Below are 24,363 nucleotides of genomic sequence, written 5' to 3'. Positions count from 1 at the left end.
TTCCAAACTCTGTTGTGCCCGTCGGTGGCAAGTCCCAGCCTTGGTTTGGTAGCTCTTGTAAAACGGCGTCGCGCCGAAAACAAGACTGTTACCAGGCCTGGGCCAATGCGCTCGTGTCTAGTGATCCAAACGCCTGTACACTCAAGAGAGAACTAAACTCAGCCTCTAGGTCTCTCAAAAGAGCAATAGCGAAAGCAAAGTCAGAGCATATTGCTAAGCTTGGTGAGAAACTTGCCCGACTTCCTTCGGGAACACGAGCTTTTTGGGCACTCGCCAAAGCTGTGCAAGGGAACTTCTGTCAGCTGTCCCTACCATCTCTGCGCATGGAGAATGACCAGTTGGCCCACACGGCAAAAGAGAAAGCTGATCTCCTTAGCTCACTCTTCGCCGCAAACTCGACTTTAGATGACATGGGGAACTCACCACCTATCATCCCACGGCTTGAGGGCTCTATGCCGGACATCCGATTTACCCAGAGTGCTGTGCGTAAGGCACTGTTCGCTCTAGATGTCCACAAGTCGAGTGGCCCCGACGGTATTCCTCCAATTGTGCTGAAGATGTGTGCACCAGAGTTGGCACCGGTCCTCGTGCGCCTTTTCCGGCACTCCTACTCCACATGCGTTTTCCCGAATTCATGGAAGAAAGCATTAGTGCATCCCATCCCGAAAAAGGGCGATCGCTCGGATCCGTCCAACTATCGACCCATAGCCATCACTTCCTTGCTCTCCAAGATAATGGAAACCGTTATCAATCGCCAGCTGTTGAATTATCTGGAGGAGCACCAGCTGATCAGTGACCGACAGTACGGTTTCCGTCGCGGTCGCTCAGCTGGTGATCTTCTTGTATATTTAACTCATCGATGGGCAACGGCGATCGAGAGCAAGGGTGAAGGCTTAGCAGTCAGCTTGGACATAGCGAAAGCCTTTGACCGGGTATGGCACAAAGCGCTTCTTGCGAAGCTTCCTTCCTATGGGCTTCCTGAGAAACTTTGCCAGTGGGTCGCCAGTTTCCTCACAGAGCGTAGCATGAGTGTCGTAGTCGACGGTTCCTGCTCTGATCCTAAGCTTGTGAATGCTGGTGTCCCACAAGGCTGTGTCTTGTCTCCCACTCTGTTCCTTCTGCATATCAATGATATGCTGCTCAACGGCAGCATTCATTGCTATGCAGATGACAGTACTGGTGATGCAGTATATACCGGCCGCAGCAATATTTCTCAGGAGCGCATCATCGAGTGCCGGAACAACCTCGTGTCTGAGATTGAAACTTCTCTACAAGAGGTTTCAGAATGGGGCCGACTAAACCTAGTCCAATTTAACCCCAAAAAGACACAGGTATGCGCCTTTACCGCTAAAAAGCTCCCCTTCGTCATAGCTCCTACTTTTCAGGGTACTCCTCTCTCAGCCGCAGCCAGTATCGGAATCCTTGGTCTCGAAATCTCGAGTAACGTACAGTTTTCTTGTCACTTGGAAGGAAAAGCCAAGTTGGCTTCACAAAAACTTGGTGTGCTCTGTAGAGCGGGGCAGTATTTCACGTCGCACCATCGCCTCAAGTTATATAAGGCGCAAGTCAGGCCGCACATGGAATACTGCTCCCACATCTGGGCCGGGGCACCCCAACAATACCTCCTTCCATTTGACCGTATTCAAAGGAGAGCTGTACGACTTGTTAACGAGCCAAGTCTCACCGATCGGCTTGATACTTTGGCGCTGCGAAGAGATGTCGCTTCCTTATGCGTTCTCTATCGCATTTACTATGGGGAGTGCTCTGAAGAGTTGTTTGGAACATTACCCGCCGCCGAGTTCCATCACCGTACAGCACGACATCGTCAACAATACCACCCTCACCACCTTGACTGTTGGCAATCTACAACTGTGCGCTTTAAAAGATCTTTCTTCCCGCGCACTACAGAAATCTGGAACAAACTCCCTCATGCGGCTTTTCCAAACGGCTATGAACTGGGGACCTTCAAGAAAAGAGCATATTCCTTCTTGAAAGGCCGGCAACATACTCACAATGTCTCTGACACTGTGCGTACATTTGGGCGACGTGGAGCACTTACCACCAGGTGACGCGTCTGCTCTGTTGCCCCCTATTGCATAAAAAAAAAAAAAAAAAAAAAAATGTTTTCGGGCAAATTATACAAGAAAACGTTCAGGGCTGTATGATTATAAATCGCAATTTTCGCGCGTTTAATTTCCGTCCTTCGATATTAGTAACGATCTAATATTCTGTATCCTATTACAAAATTCAAGATAACTTTCCCCGGATTTTATTTTACAGGACTCAAGAGAGATTTTTATGCAATCCTCAGTGCGCGGATCGCCAAAATGTTGTTCCAGTAATTCTTTTAGCGCCGGCCAAGTATTAATATCTTCGCGCTCGGATAATAACGCGGCGGCATCGCCTATTAATCTACTAGTTATGGCATGTAAAACGTAAATATTCTGCTCTTCATGCCCTCTAAATTTATTAATTATATATTCACATTTTCGAAAGAATAAATTCAAAATTCTTTTGTCTCCACCAAAAAGAGGAATAAGCTTTAACATATCACTCGGAATTGTTATTACGTTTACGCTTTCCATGTTAAATAAGTACAGAGTAATTAAAGTTCTGAAGTCTTTAACCAATTACAATAATTTCGAATTATAAAAATCACACACACAAAAATCAATTAAAAACACGATATAATAAAAAGTCTTAAAATATAGCACAAAAAAAATATATGTTATCAATCACTATAAAAATTAAAACTTGAAATAAGTAATTATAAAATCACATATAAAATATAAAAATTATTAATTGAATTACGATCGATTTTGAGATCAATTAAATCAATTAATATTAATATTCCTTTATGCAAAAATCATTTAATTTTCTAATTTAAAACTTTTAATTAAGTTACACTCTATAGTTAATTAGTCTGTGCAGAGTTTTATGCAAGACAATTTCTTAGAATTAAACACGATATTTCTTATATTGTATAAGTTCTAACTAATTACTGATATTTTAATAGAATTTCATATTAAAACCAGATCCGTTATAATGCGAGACGTTCAATCCCAAAATAACAGTTAAAAATAGTTAAAAGTCAAAATTACACTCTCGTGAAAAGGATATGGGAATATATCAGAAAGGATGGCAAAAAGTTTTACTCACCAACCGATCGTCGATCCCATTATTCCTCGTCGTGGTCGTTTAACAAATTTATTATTCGGTTCTTTTAGGATAGCACGGCCTTTATAGCAATGTTCTAGGGCTAATTTTGAAGACCTCTAGACATGCAGACCTTATGTGGCTATCCTACCGGCTGCGCCAGTTAAACTTTGCGGGAGCGATTTGACTTTTTAAAAAAAAGAAATAAAATAAAATTAAAATTAAACTTATTTAATTATTACTTAACTATAACAAGTGGACGATTTGGAGTCACAAATGTTAATGCCAGAATTACATGCAATGATACAATCGATACCTTATTACGAAACAAATGTTTTTCAATAACTGCTATGCTTATGCTAAATTGCAAGAACTCTCCGGTGGTCTTGCTGAGGCCAGCGGAAAGCTATTGCTCAACCTAATACAGAGGGTTGGGGTGGATGCGTAACTAGATAGAACAGTTCATTTGCGAGAAGCTTGTTGTTGTCTATGTTGTTTTTTAGTAATAGAACATGTTAAGTGGTCGTTTAGAATTAAAAAAAAAATTAAGGCATACATGACTGTTTTTCGTACAAATAAAACAAAATAAGACTATGGTCTACCGTAGGTTCTGTAGTGTTTGAGTAAAGGATAGGTACTATATCCCCGAATGTCTCGGGTTCGCGGGTAGTGGGGAGCACAGTCACGCAGCAGCATCAGGCGTGAGCGGACGTGTGTTTACCCTCGTTACTGGTGACGTAACGAGCCAATCCCATCCCCTGCGTATACGAGTGTGAACTCGTATCTACACATGCTATGCCTTCAAGCCACACCTCCGTGCTCGTCAGAGTGGGGAGCGTGAGGTTTTTTCGTTACGGAATTTCCGGATTCGGTCCCCGCGCTCAAGGCCCGCGATAGAAGCTATGCAATAGCTTAACAAAATAAGGTTACTGTCCACCGTAGGTTCTAGAATAACATATCGCGGCGGTCACGTGGCGCACTCACCTGTGTGAGCCACTGCTCGGAGCCGTCCGCGCGGCGCTTGGCGGCGTCCCGCTGCGCCTGCTCGAGCCGGCGCTTGGCGGCGGTGGCCCCGTCCGTGTCGGCGGTCACGTGGCGCACTCACCTGTGTGAGCCACTGCTCGGAGCCGTCCGCGCGGCGCTTGGCGGCGTCCCGCTGCGCCTGCTCGAGCCGGCGCTTGGCGGCGGTGGCCCCGTCCGTGTCGGCGGTCACGTGGCGCACTCACCTGTGTGAGCCACTGCTCGGAGCCGTCCGCGCGGCGCTTGGCGGCGTCCCGCTGCGCCTGCTCGAGCCGGCGCTTGGCGGCGGTGGCCCCGTCCGTGTCGGCGGTCACGTGGCGCACTCACCTGTGTGAGCCACTGCTCGGAGCCGTCCGCGCGGCGCTTGGCGGCGTCCCGCTGCGCCTGCTCGAGCCGGCGCTTGGCGGCGGTGGCCCCGTCCGTGTCGGCGGTCACGTGGCGCACTCACCTGTGTGAGCCACTGCTCGGAGCCGTCCGCGCGGCGCTTGGCGGCGTCCCGCTGCGCCTGCTCGAGCCGGCGCTTGGCGGCGGTGGCCCCGTCCGTGTCGGCGGTCACGTGGCGCACTCACCTGTGTGAGCCACTGCTCGGAGCCGTCCGCGCGGCGCTTGGCGGCGTCCCGCTGCGCCTGCTCGAGCCGGCGCTTGGCGGCGGTGGCCCCGTCCGTGTCGGCGGTCACGTGGCGCACTCACCTGTGTGAGCCACTGCTCGGAGCCGTCCGCGCGGCGCTTGGCGGCGTCCCGCTGCGCCTGCTCGAGCCGGCGCTTGGCGGCGGTGGCCCCGTCCGTGTCGGCGGTCACGTGGCGCACTCACCTGTGTGAGCCACTGCTCGGAGCCGTCCGCGCGGCGCTTGGCGGCGTCCCGCTGCGCCTGCTCGAGCCGGCGCTTGGCGGCGGTGGCCCCGTCCGTGTCGGCGGTCACGTGGCGCACTCACCTGTGTGAGCCACTGCTCGGAGCCGTCCGCGCGGCGCTTGGCGGCGTCCCGCTGCGCCTGCTCGAGCCGGCGCTTGGCGGCGGTGGCCCCGTCCGTGTCGGCGGTCACGTGGCGCACTCACCTGTGTGAGCCACTGCTCGGAGCCGTCCGCGCGGCGCTTGGCGGCGTCCCGCTGCGCCTGCTCGAGCCGGCGCTTGGCGGCGGTGGCCCCGTCCGTGTCGGCGGCCCGCAGCGCGGCGGTCACGTGGCGCCACACGCGCCGCGACTCGTGCGCCGCCTGCCCGCGCACCGGCGCCACGCGCTTGCGCCGCGGCTTCATCGTCGACACGTCGAACACCACCTCCGTGCGCTGAGGACGTGACCAACGTGTGAACCGATGATACGAGTAAAACTATACAGGCTGTCCCACTATTGGTATACTAAGCATGAAGGGGCTTGTAGTTTTGCATACACTGATCACGTAAAAAATACTTAAACAACAAAATTGAGTCAAAAAAATTTTCCTATTTTTTTGCTCCAAATCCATGTTTTCTGAAACTAGAGAGTTTCATGAAAAGAAGCTAGGCTTCATGAAAACCTAATCTTAAACGACAACTCACGTGCGGGTTGCTTGTTAGGGGTGTACACATAGAGTTTTAAGAATTCATCAATTTGAAAAAAAAAAATGCGTCAGGAATTTTATAAATATTTTTTACGTACTCAGAACATGCAAAACTATATACTCCTTTGAGCTTAGTATACCGACGGTGGGACACCCTGTATAGGTTACCAAAACAACATTCGATTTTTAATAACGGCACATTAACTCACTTGCCATTAGACGACAAAGTGATATAGCATGATTCAATAATAATTATAAACGAAAATAAACACGTAGACGTGCCACTCCCGACGTATGAATTTTTAAGCGTTCACAATTCACATACCATTTTCATCATGAATAGTCGCAAATCTATTCCACATCATCCTTCGTCTCCATCCTATCACACACACACACACACACAAACAAACCCACGCTTATTTCTAATTTAATTATTAAATTAGAAACACAAATCCTCACCCCTGACTCAGTCCAACGTCCATCCATTCTCGTATTCCACTCCCCTTGCGCGGTGTAATACGGCTTCTTATCCCCCGCGAACACTTCACAAGTGACACGATGCTTCTTCCCGCCGTAGAAGGGCTTAGTGAGGAACTCCACGTTCGCCTTGTGACCGGTCTGCACGCACTCTATCACTACGGAACCGCCGAGCTCTATCCACGGCACTGTTAGTATCGATCTGAAAGAAAAAAAAAACATGTAAACATAAAATGTTACAGGAAAAAAAGGTGGTGGTAAACTTGGGCAATATGAAAAAGAAATAGAATTGATGCTTGTCGAATGAATATCAAGTTAAAATATATGTTATTATAAAAATTATAAATTCGTTCAAATTAACACGTTTGACGTCACAAAACCTAAACTTAGTTGGATTGCATTGAATCTCAAATACCAACCTGCCGTATCCATTAGGAAAAGTGAGCGTATACTCCTCGCCCAAGTCCAAAAGGGTCACAGTGCCCTTGCCAATGTTATGAACCCCTATAGACAAGCCCAGAAATTTGCTTTTGGTCCAGACCCACGCTTCAAACGGTATATTCCCAACTAGCTAACCACGTTACTATGATATACTACAAAGAAAAAATCTTACCTGCCGTATCCATTAGGAAAAGTGAGCGTATACTCCTCCCCCAAGTCCAAAAGGGTCACAGTGCCCTTGCCAATATTATGTACCCCTATAGACAGGCCCAGGAACTTGCTTTTGGTCCACACCCACGCTTCGAACTGTATGCGTTTGTTCACGTGTTCCGCGTAGAAGGCGGATATAGGCGGGTGGTGGGATACTTGTTCCGCGACGAAGGAAAGTTGGTCCGGTGAGCACCAGGGTACAGGCCCGTCGCCTACTTCTTGCTGAAATAATTTACAATATAGTTTATGTAAGGCACAGATAAATAGACAAAAAAAGACAGGAGAAATATTATTTTTTTAAAAAGGCAGGTTCTAACGAGCGATTTTTACCAGGTAACCAGGCAATAATCGATAATTATTGAAGGCAGATTGTTTTAGGAATCAACACATGTGTTAGATTTAACCTAAAAACATAACAATGCGAATAGATTGTCTGGTCGGATTGAAAACCCGGGTTATCAAAATTTAAAAATTTATTGTCCTAATCCATGCGGAGGGAAATACATCGAACGAAAAATCATTTAGATCAGTTCATGTGACATTAATGCAACTAACACGACTTTTTAATACATTTTTCCAGCTATTTACTCACTTTATCCCCATTACTACTCAACCCCCGCGACTTTTTCCTTAAAAAAAACCATTTTTCCTATTTATACTCACTTTATCCCCATTACTGGGTGGTTCCACGCCGTCCAAATCCCAGTGGCACCTAAAAACCTCCCCAAGTATGGGGTTGTACGGTTTCTTGGCGACTTGAGACTTGCGGCCCGCGTGGTATGAGCTCAGGTACCAGCGGACAACTTGCACCATGCGTTCGCGAGGCGTTGGCTGGTCTACTATCCTGCGAATTAATAATAAATATAGTTTAAAATCACAAAAAAAACATATGTACTTTAAATACAAATTTTTAAATAAAATAGAAAACATCGATCACGAGGCGGGATTCGAGACCGCGTCTTTCTGCAATAAAGGGACGATTTTCTATTTTTATATAAATAAAATATTCAAATGCTACAATACTGGAAATAAAACATGGATTAAAGTTTTTTTTTGTTGATTAAGTTTAGTAAAATAACACATGAAATAATTGTATTGTCACCTACTCGTTATAAGTGATTGAATTAAATATGTCCGTTTAAAGGAGTCGGTTACACACAAACATACAGGTGAAGCCAAAGCGTGTTAAAAGTATATTATATCTGCTTAGCAGACAATAATTGATATGATACTCACTTGACAAACTGGTCAGGGTGTGCGAAAGAATCAGCATACATTTCGAGTAGTGATCGCCGCTCCAAAATAAATGTGGGTAAGACGACCTGAAAGAAAAAGACATTATTACGTATAAATAATTTATGTGGAAATTAAAGATTACAACATATTTTTAAACAGGGATTTACTTATTATAACACCGTTTACAGCTATTATTTACCAAAATTTTAATACCTCTTGTTGCAGAATGCACAGCAGAATGAATATTGTTAGGATTTTTAAAGATCAGATTTTTTTTCACATATTTTACTTATGGCAAACGTTTTGGAAATGACAGCTTTTTCAAGTGGAGTATATTTAATAGTCAATTGAACGATTAGTATAGATTTTATAAACAGAATGCCAGAATTAGTTCTATTTTCTACAAACCAAGTTATCTCACATAGTGATACGTGCATTTCGTTAAGTACATAATTACAGTTTCTAATTACACAGACTCATAATATTTACGCTCGTAACTTAGATAATTTATCTTATCTGACATAAATAATAAATATTATTTTATTAATTGTCACTATATAGGTATATGTATAATAACTATTAGCTGATAGTAAATTTAATTTGAAAGTCAAATACATTTACCAAACATAATGAATGGAGTGAGGTTTATTAAAATCAATTTAGCAGTTTTTGCTTTAATTGGGCTGCTTTAGCTCCGCTTGGAAGCAATAAAGAAATAGCTTAGTTTTAGGATTAAATCCAAAATAGATGAAATTGATATTTAAATGATTCGAAATCTACTCTACCCTGTTAGTATATGCTTTAAAGTTTATATAACACAAACTCGAACAAACTTCCATATCTTTCCTATTATGTTTAAGTATAAACCTTACTGGCCACATATTTGTATTTAAAACTTTACTTTCAAACGTCTTAAATGAAGATTAGATATTCTATACAACATATAAATTTTCCAAAACTTTATCTACTTGTATAGATAACTTAATTATTTAGTACATATGTATACCTAAGATGACTGGACTGTTTGTAAGATTGGTAAATAGTTTTTCCTAACTTACTCGAAAACTAAACCAAATTCACGAGGAGAGCAGCTAGTTTATTACTATACTAATTTCAAAGATGGAAGATTACTGAAACTACTAGACTCTCTTTGAAAATTCATTTGCCACTTGAAAGCTACTATATTCCTGAGTGATTAAGGCAAAAAATCACTCATGACCATTCGAAACCGTCTCCTATGTCTAACCATGACAAATTCATAAATTGCCTTCAATGAGCAAAAAAAAATTTTTTTTAGAATTGTTTCCTTTTTTTGTAAAAAGTGTACGTTACATTAAATATTGTACCTTACCTAGTCTTAAAATCCTATTTTTTTCGATTTTTTTTTGTAAAAAGTTTACCTTAAAATCAATATTGTACCTTAGTAAGGTCCATGCCGATTTTGACTTGCGACAGCAGGTGCGTGACCACGGACCCGTGGTTCTCCATAGAACCAAGATCGCTGTCCGAATCGTCCTCGTAGAGGGCTGGAATTTGTTTGTTTTTTTGTGGATTATTTATTTGTTTTTAATATTTTTTCTAGGGTCACATGTGGGGATGACTCTGGATTACGTAACCTTATGGCAAGTTACAAAAAATATAAAATGTCAACATTGAGGTATTATTACGTGGTACATAGTAACTCAATGAATGTCAATTAGAATTATTGTTTGTAAAGATGTTACCCTGTGATGTTACCATATTTAACATTCCAATTTATTTTGTCTCATTTCTTTCTTTTAGTAAATTTGACTGTGGCTTTATGAAATATTAATTTAATAACTAAATGGTACAAAGTACCTAACTCTTAAATAAAATATTGAAGATCCTTTGATAAACGATAAAACATGTACTAATCAATAGAATTCACGTACTTATTACAATTATTAAATTTAACAATAAATCAGCCACAAGTACACATTGAACTTAAACAATAGTCAATACCCGCTGACAAAGCAAGCACATTCGTCCATTCATGTCACGTTCCATGTGACTCAGGATTTCGATGAAATTTGTGTTTCTTTTTCGAGAGTTTCATCATATATCTTTTACAAACATATAAAAAGAACGTGTATATAAAAATATTTAATCTTAGATATAACATGCAGTGCAATGTATGATTTATAAGCACGATAAATATTAACACTATGAAATTACAGCACAGAGCCAGAGTTATTTATATCCAAATTTTAAAGAAGTAACTAAACTTGAGATATGGTAAATGTTAAAATATGTAATGACGTTTCAAAAGTGCTTCTAGAAGAAGTCTAATTGAATAAATAAATGTTTGAGTTTGAGTTTGATAGAAATAAGAAGCAATAGACAGAGAATGCAAAGCAGATGCCCAATAAAGGCTGTATAAAGGTAATCAGAAACGAGGGTGCAATAATACAAAATGATTAGAAGGAAAACAGCATCAATAGAAACGCAAGAAGGCACGGAATATAGCATATGATGATACAGAAATTATACAGAAAAGCAAAACACCCAAAGCATAGCAGATGACATAATGCAAACGACAGTGTCACAGTAAAACGACAACGAGAAATATTAAAACCAAGGTAAGGGGAAACAGGAATACTAGCAATTCTACATACAAAATGATTAGAAGGAAAGCTGCATTGGTATAACGCAAGAAAGCACAGAAGATGACAAATGATATTTTATTTTTATTTTTATTTTATTTTATTAGTTTCCAAACAGCTTATACAACAATATAACAAACAAATTATTCAAGTACAATTAATAACGTTCTATGTATAAGCCTATTCTATGGATACACAAATGTTTAGAGTGTGAAAGATGTAAAAACAATTAAAAATACTGTTACCACAACAATAAAAAAAAATACAATAAGAGATATACTTAGGCTAACAAGATTCGACATAAATCCGTATGCTTCAGGTGCTACGCAGAGCAGTAAGTACTAGGCGACGAAAACTGGCTAGACTATTTGAAAAAATGTCAATAGTGTTATCTTTATTAACTATTTCGTTATATAGTCGGCATAACCTATATACTGGGTTATTATAAGAAATATATAAGCGAGTGGCGGGAATATAGAAGGGTTTAGCGTTCCGAGTGACACGAGCGTTACAATATAAAGAGAATTTACAAAGCATATCAGTGTGAATTAGGTTATTGATAATTTTATACATATAAGTTAAATCAATGAATTTACGTCGCATTTCAAGTGAATCCAAATTGAAATATTTAAGTCGAATGTCATAGGTGGGCAAGGATCTTCTAAGGTGTTCACGATTGCATAGAGAACGTAAAAATCGTTTTTGTACCGATTCGAGCTTGTCGATATGTGTTCTGTAGAATGGAGACCACACTGAGGAGCCATATTCAAGGGTGCTACGGACCAGAGATTTATAAAGAATTAGGGCACTATTTTTATTTTTAAAAGATCTGGACATTCGTAATATAAAGCCTAAATTTTGATTGGCTTTTTTGACAGTAGATTCGACATGGTCGATAAATGATAAACTTTTATCGAATGTCACCCCTAGATCTCGTATGAATTCTTTACGACCTAAGATAATATTTGAAATTTGATACGAAAAGTTAATACTGTTTACTTTAATAGTAAATGTGACAACATGACACTTAGAGGTATTTAATTTCATTAAATTTCTCTTACACCAGGCATGAAGAGAAATTAAGTCTTCTTGAAGCAACTGACAGTCAGCAATATTATCGACTTTTCTATAGAGTTTCAGATCATCCGCATAAAGTAGACATTTACTACCTATATTAAATCGTAAGGGTGCATCATTTATAAAAACCGCGAACAAAAGAGGGCCAAGATGGGAACCTTGGGGAACACCGGAAGGAACAGAATAGGGTTCAGATAGGTAGCCGTTGAGAGCAACTATTTGAGTGCGGTTTTTAATGTACGAGATGATCCAACGCAATAAGTTTCCATGTATGCCACAAATCATCAGCTTTTTAATCAGGAGCTCATGGTTGACTTTATCGAACGCCTTCTGAAAGTCGGTGTAAATGACATCCACTTGTCCTTTGTTGTCCAAAGTTTCTAGGAGATAGTCAGCATATTCAGTTAAATTAGATGTTGTTGATTTACGCGCGACAAATCCATGTTGTTCAGAAATAAGTAAAGGTTTAACAAAATTGTAAATTTGATTGTAAATAACACGTTCAAATATTTTAGCAAAGCAATTTAGTATGCAGATAGGTCTGTAATTGCAACAGTCCGATCTATCGCCGGATTTGAATATTGGAATTACGTGAGCGATCTTCCAAAAGTCAGGAAAGATGCCTGTAGATAGAGATCTATTAAAAATTATATAAAGTGGTAAGGTGAGTTCGTTATAGCAAGATTTAACAAAATGAGATGGAATACCGTCCGGTCCAGGACCCTTGTTCGGATCCAATTGTTTAAGAAGTTTTTTAACATCATGCGCTTCAATTACTACTTTGTTAAGACAATTAGACCAATTGTTGTGGACGGGATCCTCAACAATGGCATTATTTTCATATACAGAATGGAAATATTCAGCAAAGGTTTGACAGATATCACTACCCTTAGTAGCAACAATGTTATTATATTTAACTAGTTGGGGAAAACTTGAACATTTATTTTTACTCTTTACGTAATTCCAGAATAATTTAATGTTACCTTTATGTAGACACGATTCAACATCTTTTAAATAATTGTTATAACACTCCTTCATCATCTTTTTAGACCTTTTACGCAAAAGAGAGAAAGTGTCATAATCACGTGGGTTTTTATACATTTTAAATTTATGATGAAATTTCTCTTTTTCCCGTAGGCATTTGATTAGAGAGTTACTAAACCAAATAGGTATTGATGAATTTCTTTGTTGCTTATAAGGTGTATTATTTTTAATGATGAGATTTAGAGTGTCATAAAACTGTGTCAGATTTTCATTTATATCCGCGGAGGAAAGGAGAACCTTCCAATCAATATTCCTAAGTTCATCTTTACATTTATTTATATCACATTTTCTAAAATTTAAGATTTTATTATTCTTACATGGTTCGAGGGACGGCACGTGAATGTCATTCACACACACTTCAAAAGGTGGATGATGAACGTCCATTTTACTAAGTGCAATTGAGGGTTCAAGTGATACCGGAATCAAACGGGCAAAAAATAAATCCAGAGTGCGATTATTGTCATTTTTGATAAAATTGTACTGGTTAAGGTTGCCATAAGTCATCAAGTCTAAAATTAAGTTGACTTTAACGTCATTAAACAAAGGTCTAGGAGTAGCAGTTTTCGTCGCGTTACAATTAATCCAATCTAAGTTAGGAGTATTGAAATCCCCCAGTAAAATAAAAGAATCATCGGATCCTGACAAAATCTCAGTAGTATTATTATAGAAAGCTTTCAGTTTATCAATGGAAAGATCCGGTGGTAAGTACACTAGACATATTTTTATAATTTTGCTAATGTGTTTATTTTTAAAGTTAATTAAGCTTAGCCAAATACATTCCACATTAGTTTCCCATTCGAAAACTCTATTAACTATATAATCTTTTTTTACTGCAATTAAAACACCTCCACCAGAAATTTTATGACTAGTGCACTTATCCCGATCTCTCCTGAAAATTCTATAGCGATTATCCAATATTTCACTATCTTTAATTGAAGGATCGAGATTAGTTTCTGTTAAACAGATAATATCGTAATTGCAGTTTAATACATTTAAAAAGAAATCCTGAAGCTTACTTCTAATTCTGTTTACATTCTGGTAAAAAATTAGCATAATGCAGCGGTTTAAAAAAAAAAAAAATAATAATAATAAAAATTAAATGTAGATGCAGAAAATTATGTAAAGACTAAGGCAGATTTTTAATCTTATCTAGACTATTAATGATTACAGCTGGAGAATGTTCGTTTTTTCTCATATAGACCTTCCCAAACTTAACCCACACGAACTTGTAATCAAGTGTCTTAGAAGCTTGTCTAGCCTCCATGAAAATATGTCTCATTTCTGGTGTGAGATTTTCAGCTACATAAACTTGTTTAACTTCACCTACGACACCGAGGTCAAGCGAGTTCAATACATTCCTGGAGTTAGATTTGTTGTAGCGATGCACTGCTGATAATATCATATCGCGATGCCTAGGAGTCATCAATGTAACCAAAATAGTGCGCGGGCGGTCGGTACTTTTCACCCGTTTGGCCACACGATAGCAAGAAATAACAGCATCGTTGGGAAGCGAGACAGATATTTTATCCAACAAGTTAGACACAATTGAATTTAAGTTTTCATCCTTTTTTTCAGGTACGCCATGTAATTCAAAATTATGTCTTCTGGATATTTGTTCCAATTGGTTAACCTTATTTTGAAGAGTTTTCAAATTATTGTCAATAGTAGAAGTACTGACTTTTAATTCAGTTGTAGTTAATGTCTGTGACGAGGAATCAGCTTGCATATCGTCGAACTTCTTCGAGAGAAATTCTAGTGAGCTTTCATGTTCAACTAGTTTGTTTTTAATGTCCACAATTGAGTTCTTCGTACACTTCAGAGCGGCCTCATTACGATTGCTTATATCTTTTAATTTACTGGAGCATTCCATTACAGAGTCTAGATCGGTGCGAAGTGACTGAAAGCACTTTTTCATTTCGATTATTTCAGATTGTAAACAATCAAGAGCCCCACTGAAAGTGTCTATCTTCTCTTCTTGTTTGTCTAATCTCAATTGCATATCACTACGGAATGATTTGAGCTCCGACAAGATGGTAGAAAAATTCGCGGAGTCACCAATGGAGGAAGCAGCCACAGGGGACGTCACTGCACGAGGAGAAGGCCTAATAGGTGTGTTTGTGTTGTCACCACCCCTTCGAGAAGCAGCAACACAAGCGGGACATATCCAATTAGTACGGGCCACTTGTGAAGAATTGGTTGATAGAACGCATTCCGTATGATAAAGTGCACTACATTTAGTGCATTTGATTCTCTTATGCGTCACCAATACGTTCAAATTACATGCCAAACATTCTCCAGCCATAATTAATCAATGATCGTGTAGACACAGCATTAGCAGAAAATATTCATATAATTTTTTTTTTATCTATGGCAACTTTTGTGTGAATTGGCAGTTGACACCTGACAGTGAATTATGACAGTTGCAGATGTTATTGTTATTTTGTTGTTGAAAAACTAGGTTGTTCAAAGTTTCTTCTTCTGTTTTTACCCTCTTCTTGAAAATGTTATATGGTGAAACTATGATAATTTTCAGGTTTATAATGTGTGAGCAGTGTTATAAGTTTTACTCACTCAAAAGTCCGAAACGTGGGATCAAAATGAGTCACAAATTACACTCGGTAAATCACTGTGAGACTTGTTTACACGCCAATTATTAGCACATTCAAAATATACTTGTACACTTTACGCAGTCCGTTGACAGATGTGTTAGATAATACAGAAGATGGTTATTAAATGATAATCCACAAAACCCAAAGCATAGCAGATGACAATACAGCAAACGAAAATAAAACAGCATCAATAGTAAGACTCAATAGCATTTGATCATACAGAAAGCTCCAACAGCCCCAAAGCATAGCAGATGACAATAACGCAAACGACAGTGTCACACTAACACGACAACGAGCTGACAATGGTATTACCATCGTAGTCGATCTCGCCATCTCTCGTGCGCGGCAGGTCCACGGGTGACGCGTCCTGCTCGGCCGCACCCTCCGCGCCGCATGTACGGCTGGCGCTGCAACAAACAATTACATTTGAATAACCTATATAATTGTAAATCGAATAGAAAACATTGAAATAATATTCATCAAATGGTACATTTGAAATCGCTATAGTATTTCAGGTTGGTGAAGAACGGTCGAGATGGTTATTAATTATCTTTTGCTAATAGATGGCGTGGTGTGCCGTGTGTTCCTCAAGGCCTCAAGCACATAGATTTTTTTAACATAGATCGATAGGCAGGAGGCGTTATTGTAGTCAATGAAGTAATGTTTAATTTTGGTTGAGACAATAGAGCAAATATGGCGAAGGTCTCAGAAAAGAGCACATAAAAGATCAGAGAAAATTCGATTTCGAGTGCTAAGGCATGGTATGACGAAAGACGCAGGGTCGAAACCCGCCATATGACCGAATTTTTTCTAGGTCTAAGTGAATATTTGTAAATCATTTCTGCAATAATTACCCGACTACGGCAAAGCAAAAGGAGGGTTATGATTTTGACAGGCTATGTATGTATGTATGTATGTATGTATATATGTATGTATGTATGTATGTATGTATGTATGTTCATCTGTTCCCTCGTAACTTCTAAACTACTTATCAGAATTCGACAAATGACATATCATTAGAAGCGTCTTAATTGTCCGCTGGTTATAGGCTATATGGGGTTTCACAAAATCTAATGTGGCGCCCTCTAGCGGACAAAACATACAGAGTAAAAAAATAAAGTTAAGATAAATATGCCGTGTTTGGTATCATTTGAAAGCTTTTTACTTGCACATTTTGAATATATATATATTACTAGCATTTCCTTGTGACTTTACCTGTATTCATGGGCTGATTGCATATAATTCACATCTTTTCGTTCATAGCTTCTTTATTAGTTCATCAATTTAACTTTTGTTTTATACTTTTTCAGCGTCGTTTTTTGTCGTAGTTGGGTTTTAGTTGTTTTACTTTTTATCTTGTTTTCAATAAAGCCCTAAAAGTGGATTTTCCATCCTGAAATACTAGAACGTGCAGCTAGAATAGTTTTTTAGTTAGTACTTAGTAAAACTGCATTTCCTAATCACCCTATAGAATATATAGTTTCACGAAACCATAAAAGAACGCTATATGAAACTTGTTGAAATATTAAGGGTGGACTTGCTTATGAAACATTATTAACCGACGTTCTTTTAATTATACCCAGAGGCATTAAAATATATTTAATTAATTCATAAAGAGGATTAAAAAGCTATAAAAATGGATCGGTATGGATATAAATGGATTTGGGTCTTGAATATATTAATGAAATGTTTGTTCATTTAGATCTATATTAGGTTCCAAGGTTTTTGTTGATCCTTATACTTTTAATACAACTGAGGAATTGTTACACTAGACATAAGAGAACCTAGGGTACGATTATACCATCCATTCAGTCCATTGAAAATGACCTACACTTAAAGAGCGAACTCAAAGAAAGAGGATTTGTAGTAGCTCAACCATAAACAGAGTTTTTAATCCTAAATTAATAAAAAACGCAATCTATCAATTAATAGTAAAAGTATGTGTTCAAAAGCAGCACAATAATACAACGATTGCAATTTAAATCTATTATCTCTACTAATAGAGTAATATTGGAAAAATACATACAAAGCGCATTTAATTCCAGCAACAATTTTAAAAATAAAACCAGTCTGATTCAACCTTTTAATCGGCTTCTCGATGGTTCGATGAAATCTATACAATTCTTTGAAAATCAGATGTAAAAACGATTGCTTATTCCATTTCAGTACTTTCAGTTAATTACTGTTAAGTGGAGCGCGAACACTGGAACGGTATTAAAATAAAAATGCTTTGTCAAGGTCAAAAACTCGATTAAAAAAATCCCTGGATACTTATCAACGCTCTGAATTTTTCCTTATTACAGTTATAATTTGGAAGGACGCGAATAATTTCAGGTTTTTCAAGGACAAGGTTTGTGTAGTATTAATTATGCCAATGAAGGTTATTTGTGAATTGATAAAATAATAAACGAAAATTGAAACAAAAGGAAGAATTATTTGTTGTTTTAACAATGACACTACACTCTGGATCTCTTAATTGAATCTTGCTTGTTTCATTACTTAATGAAAATGTCTTTTACTCTATTCCTAATTAATTAACGTATTTAAAAACAAAATAAGATAGGATTTAACAGCTTGGTGTTAGTTATTTACAAATTTTACATCATAATTTAACACTAGCTGTTCACCGCGGTTTTATCCGCAGTGCTCAGCTCTTGTTGGTCTTACCGTGATGATATTATAGCATAAGTAGGTAGTTCCTGAGATTAGCGCGTTCAAACAAACAAACAAGCCAACATACAAACTCTTCAGCTTTATAATATTAGTATAGACACAAAATAATAACTATTAGCTAGTATAGATTAGACTGCAACTAAAATCTTATTACGAATTTATACTCAGATCCTACGCTTATTTTCAGTAGACAGAATCACGTCCAATCCAAAACATCAATACACTTTAAAACTACATTAACATCTATTCTTTATTCATGTAAAATATAAAGCAACCTTTCAATAGCATCAAAGCTTCAATAAAATAGCCCTGAAAAATCGAACGCCCTCTTTCACACAAAGAGCGGACAATGTCAAGGTCAACTTTTAATGCAATCGTGTGAAGTCACAGTTTTTCTGATAGGTGTGACTATAGCCTAATCTGGATGTATGTATTATGGTTTAGCGCTAGGTGTGACTACGGCCTTACCTAGATATATGCGTTATGGTGTAGCGCTAGGTGTGACTATTACCTTAAGTACATTAATCCTACTAATATTATAATTAATGTGAGTTTGTGAGTATGGTTGGATGTTTATTACTTCTTCACTCTTTCACGCGAAAACCACTGAACGGAATTTGATAATACTTGGCAGTGCTGTATCTTATAGTTAAGTTAGAGAGAGCTTAGTAGAGGCTTTACGAGGAAAACTTACATTTATCTAAAGTTACTGTTATGAGATATTGTCGAGAAAATAATAAAAATGTATTGCGAAAAAAACTATAGTATTTTAATACTTACCCGTTTTGGTACGTAATGATGATATTTGCGTATTCAAGGAAAAGTAATTCGCAAAGAATATGTCCCTATACAAGTAACAATAACAATGCAAAACTTTTTTAACATCAAAATAATCGTACATTTTCTACGTTCCCTAATACGAAAATGCCCAATTCATACCATATTTTTATCCCATACCATATCAAGCATTTCGCTAAAATGTGAATGCTTAATGCCATTATAGCAACATTCATTCATGCATAGATTAGAAGATATGAATAGTTGATGACGTCACACATTGTACGAATTCATCTGGGCCCATTTGGCACAAGTTGTTGTTTACATGTCTAGCCGTGGACGGGAAATAACTACTTATATAGACTATATTACAGTATAGCTTAATTTTAATCGCTTTGTAGCATGGCTTGTATTTATCAAGGTTTTAAAGTATAGGTCTGTAGTTAGCTCTGATTTATTCAGTAGTATTGATTCATTTTTAATGATTGAAAGAAAACCTTGAAAGGGACATGTTAGTTTGATTAGCATTGATTGAATTGAATTCCTACGTTCGTTTATAAACATTTTTTTATGTCACAGTAAGCAAAGGCGACAATTACTCATAAACATTGGCAAGATAGGCTTTTCAGGTGCATTTTTATGGACAAACTTTGTTCTTGTAGTACACCAATTTTAAGTCGTTTGCTGTGCTCCCCTATATTCCAGCAACTTTATCTTTTTAGAATTATACATTTGAAAGTTCAGAGATTTTTATATAACGAAATCCATGGATATGGGAACCAACATCGTTACTTCGTAAAATATATAATAGTTACTAGAATCTATTTATTAATTGAATATAGTAAAGCAGTTAAGAGTAATACATGCACCTTTTTTTAAGTGGGGAAATCTTCCAAAGATACCCACGGCTCCCGGGGAAGGAGCCGTGGGTTATGTCGGATTCTTACCGACTAAAACCCCACTGTGTTCCGTCGAGCCGCTTTAATGATGGGGCCGCGGGTATAGGTTAGAATTCTTCCGCGACCGTAATACGTGCACCTGCCACAAAACTATATTTTCCTGTTTGCTAAATGGTGCAATACTTGTCTTCTTTTTCTGAAATGTTACGTAGTAGATGACGCCCGCGACTTTATTTGCGTCAAAAAGTGATTACACGTTGCAGTTTTAGAAGGCTGAGAAGGAAAGGAAGAATATTCTGTTTGTTGCTATACGACTAAAATAATATTTATTATACACCAGTATGCATTAGTCACAAGTGAAAACGGGCATTAATTAAAGTCAATTATTACTTATAATTGGAATCAGACGAAAAAAATAACACGCTTAATTACAAGCTCATATTGTAATAAGTTTAAATATGAATCTAGTGTTTATACAAACTCTGAACATACATTTTCATACACATACATCTAAGTATGAAAATATTTTGATATTTTATATCAATGTTCTAACTTATATCTATCTATTTCAAATCGAAAAAATTCAATTCATACGTACTCTATTATAATTATAACACCTATATATTTTGTAACTGCATTCTTGCAAATAAATGTAATTTGAATTTGACTCTCGAAAACTTAATAATCTTTACGGCCGCGGTAGTCTTGTATTCGAGAAATAAACGCTACATTTTAACCGCACTTCGTTCCCTATTGGCTATTATTAAAAACGGACGTCAAATATTTGCTCTCAAAGTTGCATTTGTTTTCAATCCATCCTTCTCTAACGCATACAAAATGCCATTTGCATCTCAGTTACAGAGCGATCAAATTGTTTTTCAGAACTGTACACACCTATTCATACATATTGCTAAATATTGCCGTTCTGATATTTCTTTTGTTCCCAATCTGTCCAATTCTATCGCTTCCAATACTCTACATGTTTCTCAGCTTCCCGAAATCGAATTGTTTTTCTACCTACCCATTTCATATTACGGTAAGTCAAATATCTAGTAAGACGTTCTCAAAAAATACCCTTTTCCGTTACAACGTTTTTCTATCCCAATAAAATAACATTACCTAAGTGAGTTGATGCAACACAGTTTCACTGATCGATTTTTCTTTAGAGGTAAGTAGGTCGTTAGCCTGTACTTCCGAACTAGACTAGAATTCAGTTCTGGTGATATCTAGGTCATAAATACAATATCTATTGGATACAAGGGACACATTATTTAGTTTCTTTTTTCTATGTACAAATATGGAAATAAACACATCAATATTAACTTAATTTCCCAAAAGGGGTAGCCCCCTCTCAGCAAAAGCTGAGAAGGGTTGACAGTGCTAATTTTCAGCAGTCTATTTTCAGCTTAGCCCAGCGACTTAGCTTTTCATATTTAATTAAATATACAAAACCTTCAACTTAATTTAAATTTATGATTAGATACATGTGAAATTTTAATACAAAAAAGGTTATTATTCCATAAGCCAGCTATTTGCATCGCGTGCGAGCATGTCGACGCGTGGCCGCGATAAAGGATACACAATAAAGGCACTTAATAATATTCATGATGCTAATTCAACAGGCGCTAACCGAATATTCAGGTTTTAATACTGCGTATAATGCCTAGCCGGGAGGCGCGTTTTACTGACGAATAACTTTTGCTCATAAGTGAAGTTTGAATTGGGCAGGATGGTGGAGTAAAACTCAACGAAAAATACTTGAAGACAAATAAAAACCATTTGTTAGTTAAAGATAATTAGATTTTTACCTGATTTGTAGAATATTCTTACTAGGGATGTAACGATACATGATTTTGCCGATACGATACCGATACCGATATTTTTAGTAATGTATCGGCGATACCGATACCGATACCGATATCGATGGCTTGGTAGAAAAATAAATAGTGAATTGTGCATAAAAAGTTACCAACATTTAACAGAGACAACTGTTAATCGTATTCTTTTAAATAAAAATGCCAAATCAAAAAACAACAAAACCATTTATTTTAGTATTATTATTTTACGAAGTCAGTTAAACTTTAAGTAATACACATACAATCAGTACCTAATAAAAGTTTACTATTCTGCCGTCCTTTAACTAGAAAGCCGTTAAGCCCACGAAGTGAGTTTCGAGTAAATGGCAAAAAACACGGAAATCGTTATTTCTTAAAAATTATGACACTTACAATAATTATTGTGAGATACATCGATCGACATTTAATTATACAGGGTGTCCCACTGTTGGCATACTAAGCTCAAAGGAGGTTATAGTTTTGCATACGCTTAGTACGTAAAAAATAATTAAAAAATTCCAGATTCATTTTTTTTCAAATAGATGAATTCTTAAAACTCTATGTGTACACCCATAACAAGCGAGCCGCCCAACTTTGCCACCAGCACGTGAGCTATCGTTTAAGATTATATTTTCATAGATAAAATGCTCATATAAGAGAAGCGGTATATGCCGGCTGCGCGAAGCTAGAGAAGAAAACATGGATTTTCAGGAAAAATTTAGCAAAAAATTTTGGACGTAATTTTTTTTTAAAGTATTTTTTACGTGATCAGTGTATGCAAAACTACAAGTTCCTTCGCGCTTAGTATACCAATAGTGGGACACCCTGTATATAAATATTAGTTTTTACCCAGAAACTGTTATAATTCATTTTTAAATTCACTTTTTCTCGTTTAGTTCAGCATATAATCTGAAAATTTTAACTATTTACTGGACAAGACGGCCGTTCACATACCATAGCGACTTTTTAGCTAAGTAATTTAGTATTTTTATTTTCATTTTGTGATTTATTTTATTTAGTAATAAAATGCTTACCTAAAACGACGTTAAGCTACTATAACTACTTTTAAGCTATGACTTTCGTTTTAATTTAAATTTCAAAAACTTTATAATCAGCGTTTAAGGGTTTTTGGATGCTTTTGTACTATGATTCTATATAGTTGTAAGTACTAAATTTTAATCTTACTAATGTTAAAAATTTGCTGCTGTCTGAGGCTTTGCTCTCGGGAATTACATCCTCTAGGTCAACCAATGGAAAGGAAAAGGATCAAAAGCTTTTAGGTTTAAGTATTAAGGATTTAAACACTATCTAAATTAATGGTTTTAGCGTCTTATTGTGAGTAACAAGTATTTTAAACTCTTTTACTAAATTACTCTTTTAAGTTTTCGATAAAATTAACCTTTATTTCTCGTCATGTTCACGTTTATTTCATTACAGTGGCTCATTAAGGGGTTAAGATTGAGATAAATCTTCTCGCTTTTCTTTTTTGGAACCGTATATTCATTTAGAATTGCAATTTTAACGTTATTTTATAAATATTCTTCTGCGAAGCCATCATACGAGTCACGGATATGTGAGTACATATAGAACCACAAACAATGTAAACATAAATCGTTTCCTGAAAAAAAAATTAAGACTTGTGCACAAGGTTTTTGAAAAAATACACCCTGGTTTCAATAGGGCTTCAAGCTCTTACATGTGGGATGCTCTTAATAAATAATGTAGAACCGCTTATCAAATGATTAGAAGACTCTTTCATCCACATTCAGAAAATATAATATACCAGAATATGTGGAAAATAGCAGGAGGTAGAAAACTTTTTATTTGCTACAATGTAAAAAATACAAATCTTAATAATCTAATACATATAAAGATAAGAAAAAATAGCAATAGTTGCAAAATGGACTCCCCGTCAGCGGGTCAAAGGTAGTGTACTCCTAACAATTTTTGTATCACCATCTCTAGTACATTGCTTGACAGTCGATTACTAATTCCACCCAAGGGGTAAATTACATAATTAATAAATAGTTTTAAAAATTAAATAGTACAGACTGTCTTTCTTCTCTTTCTCGGTTACAGAGACAAATAAATAAATAAATAATAAATAATTTTCGTAACTTTGACTTGTTATATTTTCCGTAATTTAGCTGCTAGATTGTTTAAAACTTAGTAAACCTGATCAGAAACAATACGTCTTGTAAAAGAAAATCAAAAACAATCGGTACTCTGCTTGGGAGGGACATTATTTCATCATCACTCTCATCCCCAAAACTGATGCATCACCAGAATCGGATAACTGCCTTTTAGCTAAAAAATGAGGGTTAGCTGCTTTGTAGCTAAGCAAAAAAGTGTTATTAGAATTTTTCCTAAAACTAAAAAAGCGTTAAGGGCGAGTAACTGCAAATAAGGTAAGGATTTCCATTGGAATCGTTATATGAAAGCATATCATATTTAAAAACGTTATCACGTTAAAAATTTAAAAAACTCAAAATTATTTATTTCTTTCCTTTACATAAACAAATTTGTGATTGGAACACTCCTAGTAAGCAAATAAAATGCTTGTGTCAGGAGGTTCCGCTCTTCCTTAACACTATTACAGAAACAGAAATAAAACAATATGAATGAATACAATGCAAAAACATAAAAGAAAAGAAATAATTTAATAAAAAAATATCGGTATCGGTTGATTTATTATCGGCGATACCGATATATCGGCTTGCCGATATATCGGCCGATATATCGGTATCGGTAT

General features: G+C 37.5%; 1 protein-coding gene across 3 annotated transcripts in view; it reads right to left on the bottom strand.

Annotated features, from left to right (window-relative positions):
- Positions 1-24,363, bottom strand: part of LOC149901989 (oxysterol-binding protein-related protein 9) — an 89,228-nt gene that overhangs the window by 5,887 nt on the left and 58,978 nt on the right. For 2 of the 3 annotated variants that reach the window (XM_090110866.1, XM_090110868.1), the window contains exons 9-15: positions 15,713-15,834; positions 9,493-9,599; positions 8,074-8,159; positions 7,501-7,681; positions 6,800-7,059; positions 6,169-6,388; positions 4,141-5,457 (exon numbers count right to left, since the gene is read on the bottom strand). In XM_090110866.1, coding sequence (XP_089966992.1) covers positions 5,092-5,457; positions 6,169-6,388; positions 6,800-7,059; positions 7,501-7,681; positions 8,074-8,159; positions 9,493-9,599; positions 15,713-15,834 — 1,342 coding nt within the window. In that variant the 3' untranslated portion in view covers positions 4,141-5,091. The remainder of the gene's footprint in view (positions 1-4,140; positions 5,458-6,168; positions 6,389-6,799; positions 7,060-7,500; positions 7,682-8,073; positions 8,160-9,492; positions 9,600-15,712; positions 15,835-24,363) is intronic. The other variant, XM_090110869.1, reaches the window with a different exon arrangement.

Source organism: Colias eurytheme, chromosome 16 (genome assembly GCF_061535395.1).
Source record: "Colias eurytheme isolate Ceu_HAF_F1 chromosome 16, ilColEury1 Martin Lab GWU primary, whole genome shotgun sequence".
NCBI lineage: Eukaryota > Metazoa > Arthropoda > Insecta > Lepidoptera > Pieridae > Colias > Colias eurytheme.
Note: the sequence above shows the minus strand (reverse complement) of the source record. Positions and strands in the feature narration are given on the sequence as shown.